The 17,472-nt window shown below is 38.5% G+C and overlaps 2 protein-coding genes across 3 annotated transcripts in view; one reads left to right on the top strand and one right to left on the bottom strand.

Moving 5' to 3' along the window:
* Positions 1-598: 598 nt before the first annotated feature.
* PRG4 (proteoglycan 4) lies at positions 599-17,092 on the top strand. Its single transcript, XM_055319090.1, is given in 14 exon segments — positions 599-637; positions 1,214-1,312; positions 5,093-5,212; positions 7,679-7,828; positions 8,349-8,471; positions 9,719-11,362; positions 11,365-11,722; positions 11,724-12,514; positions 13,194-13,271; positions 14,113-14,249; positions 14,521-14,677; positions 15,324-15,521; positions 15,997-16,122; positions 16,901-17,092. Coding segments are annotated over 13 exon segments (4,053 nt in total). The 5' UTR covers positions 599-637; positions 1,214-1,239; the 3' UTR covers positions 16,999-17,092.
* The window catches only part of TPR (translocated promoter region, nuclear basket protein), a 66,869-nt gene continuing 66,453 nt past the window's right edge, over positions 17,057-17,472 (bottom strand). For both annotated transcript variants that reach the window (XM_055319089.1, XM_055319088.1), the window contains exon 51: positions 17,057-17,243. In XM_055319089.1, coding sequence (XP_055175064.1) covers positions 17,188-17,243 — 56 coding nt within the window. In that variant the 3' untranslated portion in view covers positions 17,057-17,187. The remainder of the gene's footprint in view (positions 17,244-17,472) is intronic.

Raw genomic sequence — 17,472 nt, 5'->3', positions numbered from 1 at the left:
AATAAAGGGGCTAAAGGGAGAAATCTACAGTTTCAAAGAAGCAGGGTTTGTTTTTTTGTTTTTGTTTTAACATGGTAAAGGAAACTAGAAAATCCAGTGTAGACCATCTAGACCATGCAGCAAATTGGAGTATATTCTCTGTGCTCAGTGAGAAGGCAAATACTCAAGAAATATGCATTTTATTTAATTGTGTAAGTTAAGAAAATTTACACCACAAATTCACAGTTTCAAAATCCCCCTTTGCTAGATTTAACTGGAAAAAAAAAAAAAGCAAGAAGTGACACAAACATTTGACTATTTTTTGACACTGCTGCTTTGATATGCTCGCTAGTCAAGACTGGCCAGAACTATTTACCACCTCAGAACAATTTGTTCATTTCACTCAGAAATTAGAAGTATGTTTTGGCCAATAACCCTAAATTTATTTTGTAGTAGTCATTTTTCTTAATGGGAGTATTTTCCAGATGTTGCCTAAGTCTAGCTGTCTGGGCCCTCTTCCAACAAATGAGGAAAGTTTGATTTCAGAGGTTGTCATTGTTGATTTTGTCTAACCTTTGGACTAATTGGTTCATCCCAATATATTTGCACTGATATATAAGACTTCCAGGACATCGGGAAAACTCTATTGCTTTTACCGGTAAGTGTCAAAGTTAACTTGCTTCGTGGAATTAAATGTGTTTTCAGTTCAATAGGGATATGCTTTATTCAAGAGGTTTGAAAAAGATTTATAAGGGTAGTAGTAGGGAAGTTTTGAAAAGGATCACAGCTATGGGATACACCTGTTGGAAGCTCACAAAATTATACGGGGAGTTCAGGGAAAGTTGGAACGGTCACTTCTGTGTTTGCTAAATTAAATTTTACTGAAGCTGATTATTTTTCCCCCCCAAGCTGGGATTTAAACCTGTAAGTATATGCTATAATTTAAATAGTGTTGAGATAAGGCTGTTTTCCATTTGAGAGGAATTCTAAAGTACTAAATGGTCGCTAACATGATCAAGATGGTGCTTGGTGATTTCTTCTGCATTAGATTAAATCTAATGCTCAAATATTTATGATAGAATTAAGCCTGATTATCTTTAAAAGTCTTGTTTCAGGAGTGGGATGGTTTTACGATTAAATAGCCTTTTAAAAGTTACTGAAACACAGTGAGTAACAGGATAAATTAGTGGTGAGATTAAAGAGCAGTTTTCTGATCCATTTCTTTTCTTTTCAGTGAGGGGTCGGTCCTTGGAAACAGCCATGCAGTGGAAAATACTTCCCATATACTTGCTGCTCCTCTCTGTTTTCTTGATTCAGCAAGTTTCTTCTCAAGGTATCTTAACCATCAAAAAGACTTTTATTTAAAGACTGTTGCTAATTATTCTGTTTTGATTATCTTGACGATGGAATAGATTTCTAAAACGTGTATTTGCTTGAGCTTAATGTATAGTACAATTTTAAAATTATGTGAAGCATATGTGGGGTATTTATAAGCATTTTGAATTTCTCACTTTTTTCTCATGTCTTATGAAGTCTTTCAAGTTTTGAGCTTTTCTATAGAATAATTTTTGTGCTCATTATTCTTATGGTTCTCCAAAATTTCAACAAGATTTAGACACGGGATAAAACTATGCTAGTGTGATACAGTTATCATCAGATGAATTGAAAAGAACAGTGTTGAAATAACATGTAATTTTGCCTTCCATGTTTATTATAAATTTAGTCTTTTACATTACATAAATTATTGATGATTTATTTTGGCATCATGTAAGACTAGATATTATCTTACAGTAAACATTTACAAATTTTCAAATGGCCTTGTATTAATTTTGAAAGTTCTATCTTTCTTGTAAGGACTAGTTACCCAGATACGGACTTACACTTGCATAAATGTCATCTTATATTATGATAGTAAACTATTCACAGTCTTCCAAAAACAGTCAGTCCTGGATGAACAGTTCTTGTTATTCACTAGAGAATGTTAAGATACATCCAATGCAATCACCTTAGCCAAAGTCTCTAGCATGCGATCAAGGTTGATTAGCAACAATAATACCAAGAGTTGGATTTTAGTTTTTTTTTTCTTTGATAAGCAAAACTGGAGAGAAGAAAAATCAAGATGCATGGTTGTTATGGTGAAATTATATTTACAAAATAGACACTTCCAGGAAAATAGTTAAAATTCCCACAAGCCTAAGCATGAGAGATAACTGCCTGCCATGAACATAGTTTCAGAATCATTTAGATAAGATGGAAGAACACATGAAAGCAAATGTGAATATATAGGAAGGAATGATGGCCACCACGCTAACCTCTGCTCTCTCATGGTAGTATTACAAGGCTCACAACACTGAAAGTGTTTCCTAATCTACATATCCTCTGTAATAAGAACAATTGTTCTCTAAAATGGTTTTACTTCCTTTAAATGAGTGAATTTAAAATTGGTTGTTAAAATTAACAGGAATTAAAGGACAGTCATTTAATCTACGAAAATAAGCTCTTCCTATAAAGATAACTGATTTCCTAATTCAGAAATCTGTTAACTAGAAAAGAATAGCCTTTAATGTTGTGTTGTCTGCTTGTCTTGCCTCCTAAACCTGTTATTCTTCTTTTCCTTTATATATAATATATGTATTTATATACATACACTATATATGCATTTTTGTATGTATTGTGCACATATGTATGAAAGAGGTTGTGAAGATTGTCCTAATATTTACTATTTTCTTTGCATGTGAAGACTTTCACTTTCCTGAACTCATTATTTTGAGATTTTTTCAGTGTGGTTCAACGTCCCTGTATGGCTTTAGGACATTGCACCTGCCAATTTCTATTCCAGAGATGGATTCAATTGTTACATTTTTGTGGTTATCTCTCAGGAAGATGTTTTCCAAGGATTTTAAAAAATATATTCTCAAATATATTTTTATGTCATTACACTTTTGTTTGTATTTTTGTTTTGTTTTACCCAGAATATCTCTGACTTTTATATTCATGCCCAGATGCTATTTGAATGGTTATCTATTTTGTACTCACTGTAGCCATGGTTGTATGCATCTGATTTCCTCAACATTTAAAGAACCCAGTTATCCTCAAAAAAGAAGAGGAAGCCTAGGGAAGTTTTTGCTTGGCATGACCAGCTTGTTTTAAACCCAACATGAGAGATGAGAGGCAACATGATTGGGTGGGAAAAGTGTGGACTTTAGAATCAGAGATATCAGAGTTCAAATTCCAGGTGACCATATAATTTATTACCCAAATCAGGATGCTTCTAAGAGTAAAATAGGTCAATACGAATAGTTAGTAGGTATTAATTGACCTATATATAATACATATATCCTGGAACTATTAACTAGCTGGGTGTCCCTGAGCTAGTTATTAAAATGTGTTTCAGCTTCCTTATCTTTCAAAAGGGGCTACTAATACTCTCCTGGCAACGTTTTCATAAACATTAGAGATAATTTATGACTCAATGCCCGGCACAGACATGCTCAATAAATGTCAACTCGTCATCATCTCAGCAACAGTCTGGGGAGACCTGAAGCTGCCACCCTCCTCCAGGAATGTCACCCACTTTATGCAAAGCCCGTTAGCTTTGCCTGATTCTCAAAAGTGTCTTTATCTTCTCTGTCTAGTGAGGAATAAAGTGGCACGATCAAGGTCACATGGAAGATCAGGCAAAGGCCACCTGGACCCATTGCTACCCATTATTCCCATCCTTTTCCAACTGATAAAAATTCTCCCTCACCAAGTGGCTTTATCCTTCTCATTTAGAACTCTTCCTTCCTGTGAAGCAGTTTGGCCATGTTTACGCTAGTATTGTATAATTTTTAGATTTACCAAGCTGTGCAGGGAGATGTGGGGAAGGGTATTCTAGAGATGCCATCTGCAACTGTGATTATAACTGTCAACACTACATGGAGTGCTGCCCTGATTTCAAGAAAGCCTGCACTGTGGGTAAGTCCTGACAGCTGGTGTCTCCCCTATCAAGCAACACCGTTCTGTGAGTCCCCGTGCACCCCCTGCAGTGCTTTTTCCACACTCTTGTGCTTCTTTTTGCTCAAGTGCCTTTCCCTTCCTCGCATACATGTTGCAGTGTGCTGTACCTAATGATGGTGTCAAAGCTCATGACTCCTGGGGGAGGGCGGGAGAGGGAGCCCTGGAAATCTGTCAGGTGCACAAGGTTATTGACTAGTCCTAAGTAAAATGTTTTGTTTTAAGTAGAGAATACTGTGACTCAGGAGTCACTAAGTAAATACCAATGGGTAAATATTCACTACGAATCAGAGATGTAATTGCTTAGTGACAGGATCCCTTAATAGTGTTTAACGAAGAATTTCAGTTAAAACCCAAAGGGTCTGAATTTTAAATTATGAGTGGCATTTTCCTTGAACACATTTTGGATCGTTTTGTTAACACAGGGACATTTCATATCCAACTTTTGAAAGTTACAATTAAGAGTGGTTCAGAGTTATTATGTTCACTTTGGAATTTGTATGGGAAGTTGATAAATATATTGCTGTACAGTTATGTGTTGTATGAGGTAACTGTTTCAAATAGGCCTTGCTAAGTTATTGTGCTTCTAACCAAGGCTTGTTTTGAAATGAGAAGGCATAATCCATGCCATGGGATTAGGCTGAAATCTTTCAACCCTCCACCTTGCCCAGTTTATCACAATAAAACTCTCTGCATTATAAATGATTTTTGAGCCTAAACAGTGTCCAATCTACTTTAAGCCAGCTCTTTGGAATGTTGTTGTAAGATCTAAACGTTCACTGAATAAATATCTATTACAAAGCATGGTGAAAGGTGGAGAGGATGGAGGGATTTCATATGAAGGGTCCCCACTTTTCCAATATACATATGTGAAATGACTCCAACAGCACTTGGGTGACTATTGGAGCCTTGAAGGGCAAGGAAAGCTTCTCTGAGTCACCATATTTCTCTCTTGACTTCTCCACTTGGAAAACCACCCATTTTTCCAAATTCCAAATAAAAAACTCCGAAATGCACTTTTGGAACTCTAGCCAGCTATAAGGTGGGAAATGGCTATGAGTACATGGGTATAGCTGCATCATTAATAATCTATAATGTCTTGTTTTGCTCTGGGTAGAGCTTTCCTGTAAAGGTCGCTGCTTCGAGTCCTTTGCACGAGGGAGGGAGTGTGACTGTGACTCAGATTGTAAGAAGTATGGCAAGTGCTGTCCCGATTATGAGGATTTTTGTGGAAGAGGTAAGCATCATGGGGTTAATCACTGCCTCTCGGTACAGCCAGATCTGCCCGCCTACCTTAGCTTCGCTGATCATGTCTAATATGCCCTCCATCTAGGGACTTGATTTTACTAATGCAAACCATTTTGTATTAATTTTGCGTCATCCAAGATGAATAAAAAATGGAAAGCCTCTCCCAACAGCACGGCCTGGTTCCACCAGGCTCCTGGAGCGCCAGACTGCTGTTAAAGGAACAGGAAGGATAGGGGTTGAGTGTACATGTTTTTTCCTCAGGTGCAGTCCAACTGCAGGTAAAACCAACAGTAACCGGCTCACTCAGTGATTTCTTGTCTCATCCTAATGGTGCTGACCCCACAGAGTCAGTGGTCCTTTGAGCTAGCCATGTTTTCGGCTTTAGTGTTTTTGAGTGTATGTTGAAGGACAGAATGGCACTCTCGGCTTCCCTCAACTCATTGATTTAGGAGTTGAAGATGTTTAATTCATGGGCAAACCTACCAAGGTTAACCATCTGTTGTTAGGTCCCTTCCTACTGTGGCAGTCCATGTTCATCACTGTCTAAATTCCTGTATGGGATAGAGTTGGTAAAAAGAGATATTGTCCCATTTTAAAATCCTCTCCTCTGGTTATAGTTCCTGATGGAGTACTCTGGGAGTATAATAAAACTCTCCAGATTTAAAAAAAAATGTTTTTAAATACTTAAATAAATAATGAATTCCTTTCTTTTACCAAATGTTTATTCTTAAATTCTACTTTTTAAAACAATATTTGTGGAGGTAAAAGCAAAGCTAGACATTGCTTGCATAATCTTATCATTTTATTTAAACAAGGCTGTACGTCTTGCTTCTTTTGAACAGTGGAGAAATAGGGTAAAAACCTGTTAATCAGCATAGTCAAGGGCTAATTCTTAACTGTTCAATGTTTTCATTGGATGGCATTTCAGAAATGATGGAGACAACACCCTTATAATAAAAATCTCAGAGTGCAGAGTTCCTGCAGCTCTCAGAAGGACCTATGATGAAGGATACGTATTTACTCAGTGCCCTGATAATTGTTTTGACTATGAGACAAAACACTAAGACTTTATTTTGTGGAGAGGATGGGTGGGGAGGAAGGATGGTTAGAGTATGATGAAGCATTGAAAGAACATGTTAATAAAGACAATGCTTTATGCTACTGGGTGGTGGGCCAGACTACCCAAGGCTTATGTGGAACTCGACGAAAAAAAATTGATGAACGTCATGCTGCGTTTACAGAACTCACAGAAACAGGGCTTCAACCGAAAAGAATGCAACCACCCAGAGCTTCACCACTTCTTAAAAAAAAAATAACCATCAAAATATCTTACGAGTCAGTAAGGCCTCTTAGTTGTTTCAGGATTACTATAGATACTGTTTGTAGGCATCTCTGTATCTCAAAATTGTAACCTTTTGAGAACTGAAGAAATGTGAGTCAACAGTCCAAGAGGTATTTGGTTCAGGATCACTAGCTAGTATGTCAGAACTGTTTCTTAAATTGATCTACTTGGTGGGGGAAACAGAGGAAGGAGTGTGGTTTTCAGCATTGGTCAGAGTTCCTAGGGAATGTTCAGTAAGAGCAGCAGGATTTATCATAACTCTTTCTACCCAGAGTGTCCCCACCGTTCTCCGCTTTCTTATCTTTCAGAAGACCCTCTGCTTTTCTTCTGGTTCCCAATGATCAAAACCCGTCCCATGCCTTCTCTTCCAGACATAGAAAGGGTAGGCGGACCGGAGAGAAAGGTTTCAAAGATACACACCAAAACATTAACAATGGTTGTTTAACTTGGAGAAGGGCAACACATTTTGAGAAAAGCATAATGTGAAGGTGTGAACTTTTTATAAGAGTAAACATTCATGTAGATCTTTCGTTCTACATGAATTGAAAGGGGGAATTGACATCATTTGATTTAAATGAAAAGATGAATTGGCATCATTTGTAAATCAATTTAAATAATGACTATGAAAACGGGACAAATGTAGTTATTATATTTCTCTTCCTGGGAGCACAAATACCTGTCATCTGCACACAGTAATTATTTCTACCATCACAGAAGATTGGCATAAGGGATGGAGCTGAGAGAGTCAAGTATTTTTTAGGCCAGGAAATATCTTCAGAAATCACCTAGAATAAGCATCTCAGTTTGCAGATAAGAAAACAAAGTTCAAGTGGGGGTTATTAGCTCATTTGCAGGTCTACGACTAGAATTCAAGTTCTTTGACCCCGCAGCCCTTGCCCCTTGTAATTTATAACAATTTGAGAACCAATATTTTGTAGCAATGAGTCTTCAGAATTAATTACTTTAGAGTAGCTATCTTTAGGCTAAGAGACTGCCTGCGCTGGTTTTCACCAGCATTGATTCTTGGAGCTAGATGCATCTGTGCCTTTCACAATTAAGAGCTGCTGATGACTGTCAACAAGATGTTAATCTATCTGTCTTGCTTGGCCTCAGTGCATAATCCCACATCACCTCCATCTTCAAAGACTGCACCTCCATCTCCAGGAGCATCTCAAACCATCAAATCAACAACCAAACGTTCACCCAAAGCACCAAATAAGAAGAAGACTAAGAAAGTTATAGAATCAGAGGAAATAACAGAAGGTAGGAAGATGATAGATGTAATAAAAGGTTTTGAGACAGACTAAGCTGTAGGTGGACTAATTTTGTAAGACTTCATAGAATAAGGGAATCACATGAGTCATGAAAGGCTCATTACCCTTTTAAAAATGTGTTCGAAGTCAAAATTTAAGCCAAATTATAAACCGTCAGCTATTTATTTTTCTTATAACTGAGCCCAGCATGAGTGTAGGTTAAAATAATCAGAAGAAGCACATCAGGGAAAAAAAAAAATCCCAGGTGATTTTCTGCAGAATAATTACAATCTGTGAGAGAGGATAAAGTTGAGAGAAAGTAATATAGTTATATTGCTAGTATCGGTGAGAAGTTTAGCCATCTTGCTTTTAATGGACGTTATAAGAACAGTTGATCCTATTACTGATAAAATAAAAGCAGAATATGGACATTTGTAGCTCAGTAAACAGTATTTCTTATTGTATTTGGACTGGCAGTTTTTTGTTTTAAATTACAGTTGGTGTGATCAACCTTTTTATTTGATTTATAGAACATTCTGTTTCTGAAAACCAAGAGTCTTCCTCCTCCTCTTCCTCTTCCTCTTCAACTATTCGGAAAATCAAGTCTTCCAAAAACTCAGCAGCTAATAAAGAATTAAAGAAGAAACCCAAAGGTTTGAGCATTGATAAAGATCAAAGACTATATCAATGCCATATTAACAATAATTATCTAAAAGCAATGAGTGTTGGTAGAATGATTTGAGCACATTTCAGTACTTGGGGCATGTACAGATTTGTAAAAATTATTTTAGAAGATACTAATGAGAACTTCCTAATAGTGAAAAGCAGCTAAGAAACCACTCTTTAAAACAAATGATAAGAAGATGCTAGGGCAGTAGCTCTGGGACCACAGGAAGACACAAGATATATGGTTTACATTTATGGTTTTCAATTTTAATTCATGTCTACCTATTATCATTTTTCTTTCTTCTTCCTCTGTGTTCCTTGTGTTTTTATTTTTCCTTTAATTTTCACTTATTTTATTTTGCAAACATTTATAGGCTGCTTCAAGTATTTTAACATGTTAATCCATTAAGGTCTCATATACATCTCTGGGAAAGGCGATATTATTATTCATATTTTACAGCTCCTTTTTATTATTTTTCTAATGAATTATAGGTCATATCTGGCTGATTTTTTTTTTGTAGGCTATTACTTCCTGAAAAGAGATTCCCTTTGTTCTGCTTTTCATTATTTCCTGAAATTCTAAAATATATTCTCTTTCTCCAGGAAATACTGAATTTTGGATACTGGAGTTTTGAAGAACTTTTATTTCCTGGGTGGTTGTTATTTCCCCTGAAGCCTTTTCTCTGGCTGAATAGCCAAATACATAGTTTTTGAATCATCAAGAGAGTCCTGCACACCATAGATGTGCAGCACACGTGTGCTAAATGGAACTCATCTCAATGATGAACTCTTCATGTGCTCTTTGGGCTCTGAAATTCACCTTTGGGGTAGCTGCTATGAGAAATCCTGTTAAACAGCATCTTTTGCTGCCATGGCCGCAATCTCCTCTCTGTATCCCATGGTCTGCTGAGTTTAGGTGTACCAAGGAAAGAGAGCAGCTAACAGCTGTGGGTATGGAAATAGAGTTTAGGAGGGACCATTGGTGTGACTGGAGCAGATTCCTGGGGTGAATCTTTTCATCAATTCATCAATTCATCAGTTCATCAATTCATCAATTCCCTAAGATAGCCCAATCAGATAAGTCCAGTATTTACCATTTTGTAATACATTAATAGACATATTACAGGTTAGCAATTTGCTTGGAATACATGGCTAGTTGATAAAGATGGGATTTTTAGGTCACTATTGAAGAGAAAACTACTCAAAAATAAAAGATGTGTATATTTTTTTCTAGTAAAAGATAACAAGAAGGAAAGAACTCCTAAAAAGAAACCTCCGCCAGAACCACCAGTTGTAGATGAAGCTGGAAGTGGACTGGACAATGGTGACATCAAGCTCACCCCAACTCCTGACATTCCTACCACCCAACGCAATAAAGTTACCACATCTCCCAAGTTTACAACAGGCAAACCAGTAAATCCTAAACCTAGTCTTCCACCTAATACTGATACATCCAAAGAGACCTCTTCAACACCTAATAAGGAGACAACAGTTAAAAGTAAAGAGACTTTAGCAAACAAAGAGACTTCAAGTAAAGCAAAAGAGAAGATTACTTCAGCTAAAGAGACACGAAGTGCAGAGAAAACACCTGCTAAAGATTTTGTACCCACAACCAAAGCTCCTGTTAAATCTACACCCAAAGCTGAAAGTACAACCAAATCTCCTGCTCCCACCACCACCAAGGAGCCCACTCCTACCACCACCAAGAAGCCTGTACCCACTACCCCCAAGAAACCTGCTCCCACTACTCCCAAGGAGCCTGTACCCACTACCACCAAGGAGCCACCCACCACCCCCAAGAAACCTGAACCCACCACTCCCAAGGAGCCTGCTCCCACCACCACCAAGGAGCCCACTCCCACCACCCCCAAGAAGCCTGCTCCCACTACTCCCAAGGAGCCTGTACCCACTACTCCCAAGGAGCCTGTACCCACTACCACCAAGGAGCCACCCACCACCCCCAAGAAACCTGAACCCACCACTCCCAAGGAGCCTGCTCCCACCACCACCAAGGAGCCCGCTCCCACCACCCCCAAGAAGCCTGCTCCCACCACTCCCAAGGAGCCTGTACCTACTACCACCAAGGAGCCACCCACCACCCCCAAGAAGCCTGAACCCACCACTCCCAAGGAGCCTGCTCCTACCACTCCCAAGGAGCCTGTACCCACTACCACCAAGGAACCTGAACCCATCACTCCCAAGGAGCCTGCACCCACCACCCCCAAGGAGCCTGCTCCCACTACTCCCAAGGAGCCTGTACCTACTACCACCAAGGAGCCACCCACCACCCCCAAGAAGCCTGAACCCACCACTCCCAAAGAGCCTGCTCCCACCACTCCCAAGGAGCCTGTACCCACCACTCCCAAAGAGCCTGCTCCTACTACTCGCAAGGAGCCTGTACCTACTACCACCAAGGAGCCACCCACCACCCCCAAGAAACCTGAACCCACCACTCCCAAGGAGCCTGCTCCCACCACCCCCAAGGAGCCTGCTCCCACTACTCCCAAGGAGCCTGTACCTACTACCACCAAGGAGCCACCTACCACCCCCAAGAAGCCTGAACCCACCACTCCTAAAGGGGCTGCTCCCACCACCAAGAAACCAGCTGCCACCACTCCCAAGGAGCCTGCACCCACTATCACTAAGGAGCCTGCACCAACTACTCCCAACAAGCCTGAACCCACCACTCCCAAAGAGCCTGTGCCCACAACCCCCAAGGAGCCTGAACCCACTCCCCCCAAGGAGCCTGCAACTACCACCCCTAAGGAACCTGCTCCTACCACCACCAAGGACCCTGCACCTACCAGTCCCAAGGAACCTACTCCCACCACCCCCAAGGACCCTGCACCTACTGCCCCCAAGGAGCCTGAACCCACGGCCCCAAGGAGCCTGAACCCATGGCCTCCAAGGAGCCTACACCCACCACCCCCAAGGAGCCTGTACCCACTGTCCCCAAGGAGCCTGAACCTATGGCCCCCAAGGAGCCTGTACCCACCACTCCCAAGGAACCTGCACCCACTGCCCCCAAGGAGCCTGAACCCACTGCCCCCAAGGAGCCTGAACCCACTGCCCCCAACAAGGAATCTGCACCCACCACATCCAAGGAACAGGTTCCCACCACCACCAAGGAGCCCACACCCAAACTCCCCAAGGAGCCTGCTCCAGCCTCTCTTGAGACGCCTGCTCCAACCACCTCAGAGGCCTCTACTACAACTACGACCATGGAGCCTCCCACTACTCCAAGAACCTGCTGAGTCAACTCCTAAGTTCCCTGCAGAACCCACACCAAAGCCTCTTGAAAACAGTCCCAAAGAACCAGTTGTACCTATAACCAAGGCTCCTGAAGTGACCAAACCTGAAATGACTACAACAGCTAAAGATAAAACAGCAGAAAAAGACATCATACCTGAAATTACAACTGCTGTACCTAAGATTACAACCCAGGAGACAGCAACTCCAACAGAAGAAATGACCACTGAGTCCAAAACAAGTACAACCACACAAGTAACATCTACCACATCGTCCAAAAATACTCCTAAAGCAACAACTCTTGCACCCAAAGTAATGACTGCAACACAAAAGACAACTACAACTGAAGAGACTATGAATAAACCTGAAGAAACCACAGCTGTGCCAAAAGATACAGCTACGAGTACTAAAGTCTCAACTCCTAGACCCCGAAAGCCAACCAAAGCACCAAAGAAGCCCGCTTCTACCAAAAAGCCAAACACAATACCTAAAGGAAGAAAACCAAAGACTACACCAACTCCCCCAAAGATGACTACATCGACAATGCCCAAATTACACCCTACCTCTTCAGTGGAAGCCATGCTTCAAACTACTACCAGCCCCAACCAAAGACCTGACTCAGAAATAGTTGAAGTAAATCCAAATGAAGATACAGATGCTGCTGGAAAAAAACCTCACATGTTCCCCAGGCCCCCTGTGTTAACTCCTATATTTATCCCAGGGACTGATATCTTAGTGAGAGGATCCAATCAAGACATTGCCATCAATCCCATGCTTTCAGGTAATAAGCATCAGTTACTTCCAGTTTTAAAATTGGTAATGTTGTTAAACTTTAAGTTGAGAAATTTATCTGGGCCAGAATGCCCTGAGTTAGTATCAAGCTGTTGATATATATTACCTAGAACCCTGAACTTGTTAACTTGTGGAGTTTTACAGCTTCTCCATAGGTAAGCAGGAGTAAAATTATGTAAGATTATGTGGTCTTTGGAAAATCGAGTAATAAGGAATTTGGTGCCTCTATGTCTGTATGTAGAGATGGTGTATAGAATGTCAAAAATATTTAGTTGGGACTGTATCCTTAAAAGAGTATAATGCAAAGCAAAAAATTTGCAATATTATTCCCTTTTTCAAACCAATTCTAAGGGGCAATCAGGACTGAAAAATGGGAGTTTTGTGTTGGGATCAAGCATTCAACAATTATAATTCACATGAACATCAGGTAACCTGGCCCATTTCAATCTCAGATTTATTTTTATGTATTATTTTTGGGTAATATCACCTTAAGTTAATTATGAAATATAGCTCTTCTTTTCAATTTCTGAAATAGCCCCTGAAGTTTCCCACTAGCCCCTTCAAGAGCTTAGGGAAAGGTGAACAGAGGAAACAACCCTGTGGAAGGATTTGTAAAACATGAACATTCTTCTAATTTTCTTTTATATTGGCTTAATTTTTTGTTTTAGATGAGACTAATTTATGCAACGGTAAGCCAGTAGATGGACTGACTACTCTGCGCAATGGAACCATGGTCGCATTTCGAGGTGAGCTGCGCACATTATTTCTTCTTCTGCCTATCATTTTATTCTTTATGAGAACCAAAGGAGAGTGAAAGTCTGGGTCAAAGTTTCTGGAGGGGAACCTGACTGATAAACTTCCCTCACACAGTATTATGAGAACCTGAGAACGATTACCTGTTTTTCAGATTAACATTATTAGACACATTAGAGTAACAAATAAAACTAAGAGCTTGAATGGATACTAGTGAATTTTTCTTTCCACTAGGAATTCAAGTAGTTCAAGTTTTAATCTCATATCAAATAATATGACATTAGGATTTGTATTCCTTGCTCTATTCTATGTAAAAATAACATCTTGATCGCAATGCATTCAACAGTGCTACATCCTCTGGGACCCTAACAGGAGAACAGTAGTTACTTCATGTCACTTCTCTGCTATACCAACTGCTGGTCCTCTTATAATTAGATTAAATCTGAAAGGAAACAAATCATACACTATTAGCACAGTAGAGGCTAGAGATTTTTAGCAGTCACTGAATTATAACTCTTTAACTAAAAGATAAAGAAATGGAGATAAGTGACTTTCCATAAGTCACAAAGCCAGAAGGATCTTTTTAGAGAAACTGGAAAACTAAAAATATTTCAAAGGCTATACTACACCTCAGACCTGAGAAATATCTACTCTCAGCAGTTCAAATACTGCTACACTAGTTCTCACAATGTTGACTAAACTTGTTACATAATGTGTGCCAACACATTCTGTTTTTCTTGATGATGAGCTAGTTAACAATTTTTCATTTTGATTTCTTTTGGGGATAAGTTACAGTATTCATTCAGGAGGCTCACCTGTCACTTTCAATTTCAGGTCATTATTTCTGGATGCTGAGTCCATCCAATCCACCATCTCCACCTCGTAAAATTACTGAAGTTTGGGGTATTCCCTCCCCCATTGATACTGTTTTTACTAGGTGCAACTGTGAAGGAAAAACTTTCATCTTTAAGGTAAGAAAAATATCTGAGAGAAATCAGCAACTAGGTATTCTTTATCGTAAGAGCATAAATCAGCTTAACCTCCACTTCAGAAGGGTCTCCATATTCTATTAAACTATTCTATCATCAACATTTAATAAGAAGCTAACAATTTGGTAACATTAAAGACCAATTTATTCACTTAACAAAGTTAAAACTTTCTCCCTATATTTATATCTAAGAATGAATCCCTAACTTTTTTATTCCAAAGCAATTAACACTATTTCCTCTGTTAAATTATCAGGGTTCCCAGTACTGGCGTTTCACCAATGATATAAAAGATGCAGGGTATCCCAAACAAATTGTAAAAGGATTTGGAGGACTAAATGGAAGAATAGTGGCAGCTCTCTCAATAGCTAAATACAAGGACAGACCTGAATCTGTGTATTTTTTCAAGAGAGGTATGTGTTACATAATTGACAAAATTACAAAACTTTTTTAAGAATTGATTTGCCTGGGAAGTTTTATTCAAATTTTCATTTATTATTGGGTTTACTGTCAAAAGGATCTTTAATGGCTGGAATCAAATCTTTCCAATGAAAAAACCGAGGACAGTAAAAAGTATTCAAAGCTCTTTAGCATGCATATTACAATTTCATCTGAATTTTCAGATCACTAATGTAAATGTCATCATTTACTTTCAAACAAAGTTAAGTATATATAGAACTATGCACTTTGTTGGCTTTATTCATTCAACAAGTATTTCAGCATTTAAAAATTACTGTTTTTTAAAGATTTTATTTATTTATTCATAAGAGACACACACAGAGAGAGAGGCAGAGACACAGGCAGAGGGAGAAGCAGGCTTCATGCAGAGAGCCCGATGCGGGACTCGATCCCGGCCGAAGGCAGGCGCTAAACTGCTGAGCCACCCAGGCGTTCCATAGCAATTATTTTATAATTCCCTTGGCTAACAGCCATTAATGTCTAAACACAGTCTACAAAAAAACACTGATTGTTTCCTCTACCTTGTAAAAGCTCTTTTTCACCTTTCTGGGGGATTAAACTTAATTTTCTTATCACATGTAATTTTCTAATACATAACAGGTGGCAGCATTCAGCAGTACACTTATAAACAGGAACCCATCAAAAAGTGCACTGGAAGAAGGCCCGCTATCAATTACCCAGTGTATGGAGAAACAACACAGGTTAGAAGACGTCGCTTTGAACGCGCCATAGGACCTTCTCAAACACACACCATCAGAATTCACTTTTCACCCATCAGAGTCTCTTATCAAGATAAAGGTAATGTTTCTTACTGTGTTAAAAAATTCTTACATGGGACATAGATGCAGTACAGTTTATCTTACAGAATGAAGCTTATTGAATATAAATAGTGACTAAATAGCCCTAATAATTTAAAGCTTGTTGATGCAAAACATCAATTTGTGCCTCAGTAAATGACTAGATCTAGATCTATATAATTTTTCTGTGAGTAAAGAATGTAATTTATTCAGGTTTGTTATTTATAATAAATACCATTTATCAAGTACCTTTTACCAAGAACATTACCTCTGTAAATCTCAGAAGAGTACAAACAGGTAGATACTTGCACCACGTCAGAGGTGACAAAAACTGAGGTGCCTAAGTTAAATAACTCACCCAACATCACAGAGCTACTATGTGACCAAAATGGAATTCAAACTCAGGTCTGTTGGACTCTAATGGCTGCTCTTTCCTGTAGTATATGACTTTCAGGCTGCTATCTTTAAACCTACAGGTTTCCTCCATAATGAAGTCAAAATGAGTTCACAGTGGAGAGGATTTCCAAATGTGGTTACTTCAGCTATAGCACTGCCCAACATCAGAAAACCTGATGGCTATGATTACTATGCCTTTTCTAGGAGTAAGTAATTAAGTAACTTCTTCTACGCTTAAGGATGTGCTCTAATCTCTAAAATATGAATATAATCAAAGCAAAAACAAATGTTCAATGGTGACTTAAGGTCAGAAGTTAAACTATAATTATTGTAATTGCTCTAAAGAAGAGAAAGTTCTGATTTTCACTTTACTCCCATCAAATTCAATGGGCTGCAATTCAGTTCTGCACTATCCTTCATGAGATTAAAGCCTATAATGCTAAATCATCCAATTACTTGAGTAAAACTGCTAATAAGAATAATATTTTACTTCTGTTACCTGTGGCATTTAACAGAGGTCCCAGGTGCCACAAAATACTACTGATTTGCATCATTACACAAGTCCTGAAGATCACAAAGAAATTCTTGAGAAACTAACTTTATTAATTAAATGTTACTACCAGGGCACTTTTCTTTGAAAAATTCAGAAATCTAAGTTATTCTACCTATATAAATGATGTCAAAATTCTTGTTTAAGGGAAAAAGCTCAAGTGATTTATTATTTTTTAGACTTAGTTTTTCTCAAATTCTTACTTTGAAAAAGGAGAACTGACTCTCATTTTACAGAAAGATGGTGAATGGTCAGTCTGTCAAGGCAATTGTTTTAGTTTTTGTCAGAAGGTTCAAATTACTTAATACAAACATTTCTGATATTAAAATGATAAACAGTATCTTTGAATATAATAGTAAACAGAAACTATTTTTAAGTTTAGGTGTTTTTTTTTTTTGTCTTTTTAATTAAAAAATGATTTCTCTTCTATTCAGATCAATACTATAACATTGATGTACCCAGCAGAACAGCAAGAGTCGTTACTACTCGTTTTGGGAGGACCTTATCCAATATCTGGTACAACTGTCCTTAGACCCACAGGCAAAGAAGTCAACTAATTAAATGAAGAATGAAAAATTTTGACACTGAAATACATTTTATTAATAAAGAATGTTGAGAGAAGCATACCAATTTAAATACAAAAATGTTTTTAATCTCGACAATCATTATACTAAAACAGGCTTGAGAATCTTATTCACAATTATTACAGTTTACAGGACATTTAATTAATATTTCCTCTATTTATTCCTCCTCTCCCTCCCATTGCATGGCTCACACCTATAAGAGAAAAAAATAACCAAACTGAATGTATCTTTTAAGAAGTTAGCTCAAAACTGGAGTATTCACTTACCCTAGGTCACTATAAAAATTGTTTGCAATAACAAATATCTAGGTATATAGATATAAAACTGTTAGACATTTCACACACCTTCAGTTGAAAATTATTACAATTAGATTAATATTTTCATGGCATGAATACAATCTCTAAGGGTTACATTAGAAAACA

This window comes from Nyctereutes procyonoides, unplaced genomic scaffold (genome assembly GCF_905146905.1).
Source record: "Nyctereutes procyonoides isolate TBG_1078 unplaced genomic scaffold, NYPRO_anot_genome, whole genome shotgun sequence".
In the NCBI taxonomy this organism is placed as follows: Eukaryota; Metazoa; Chordata; class Mammalia; order Carnivora; family Canidae; genus Nyctereutes; species Nyctereutes procyonoides.
The sequence above is the reverse complement of the archived record's forward strand: the minus strand, read 5'-3'. Positions and strand labels throughout refer to the sequence as shown.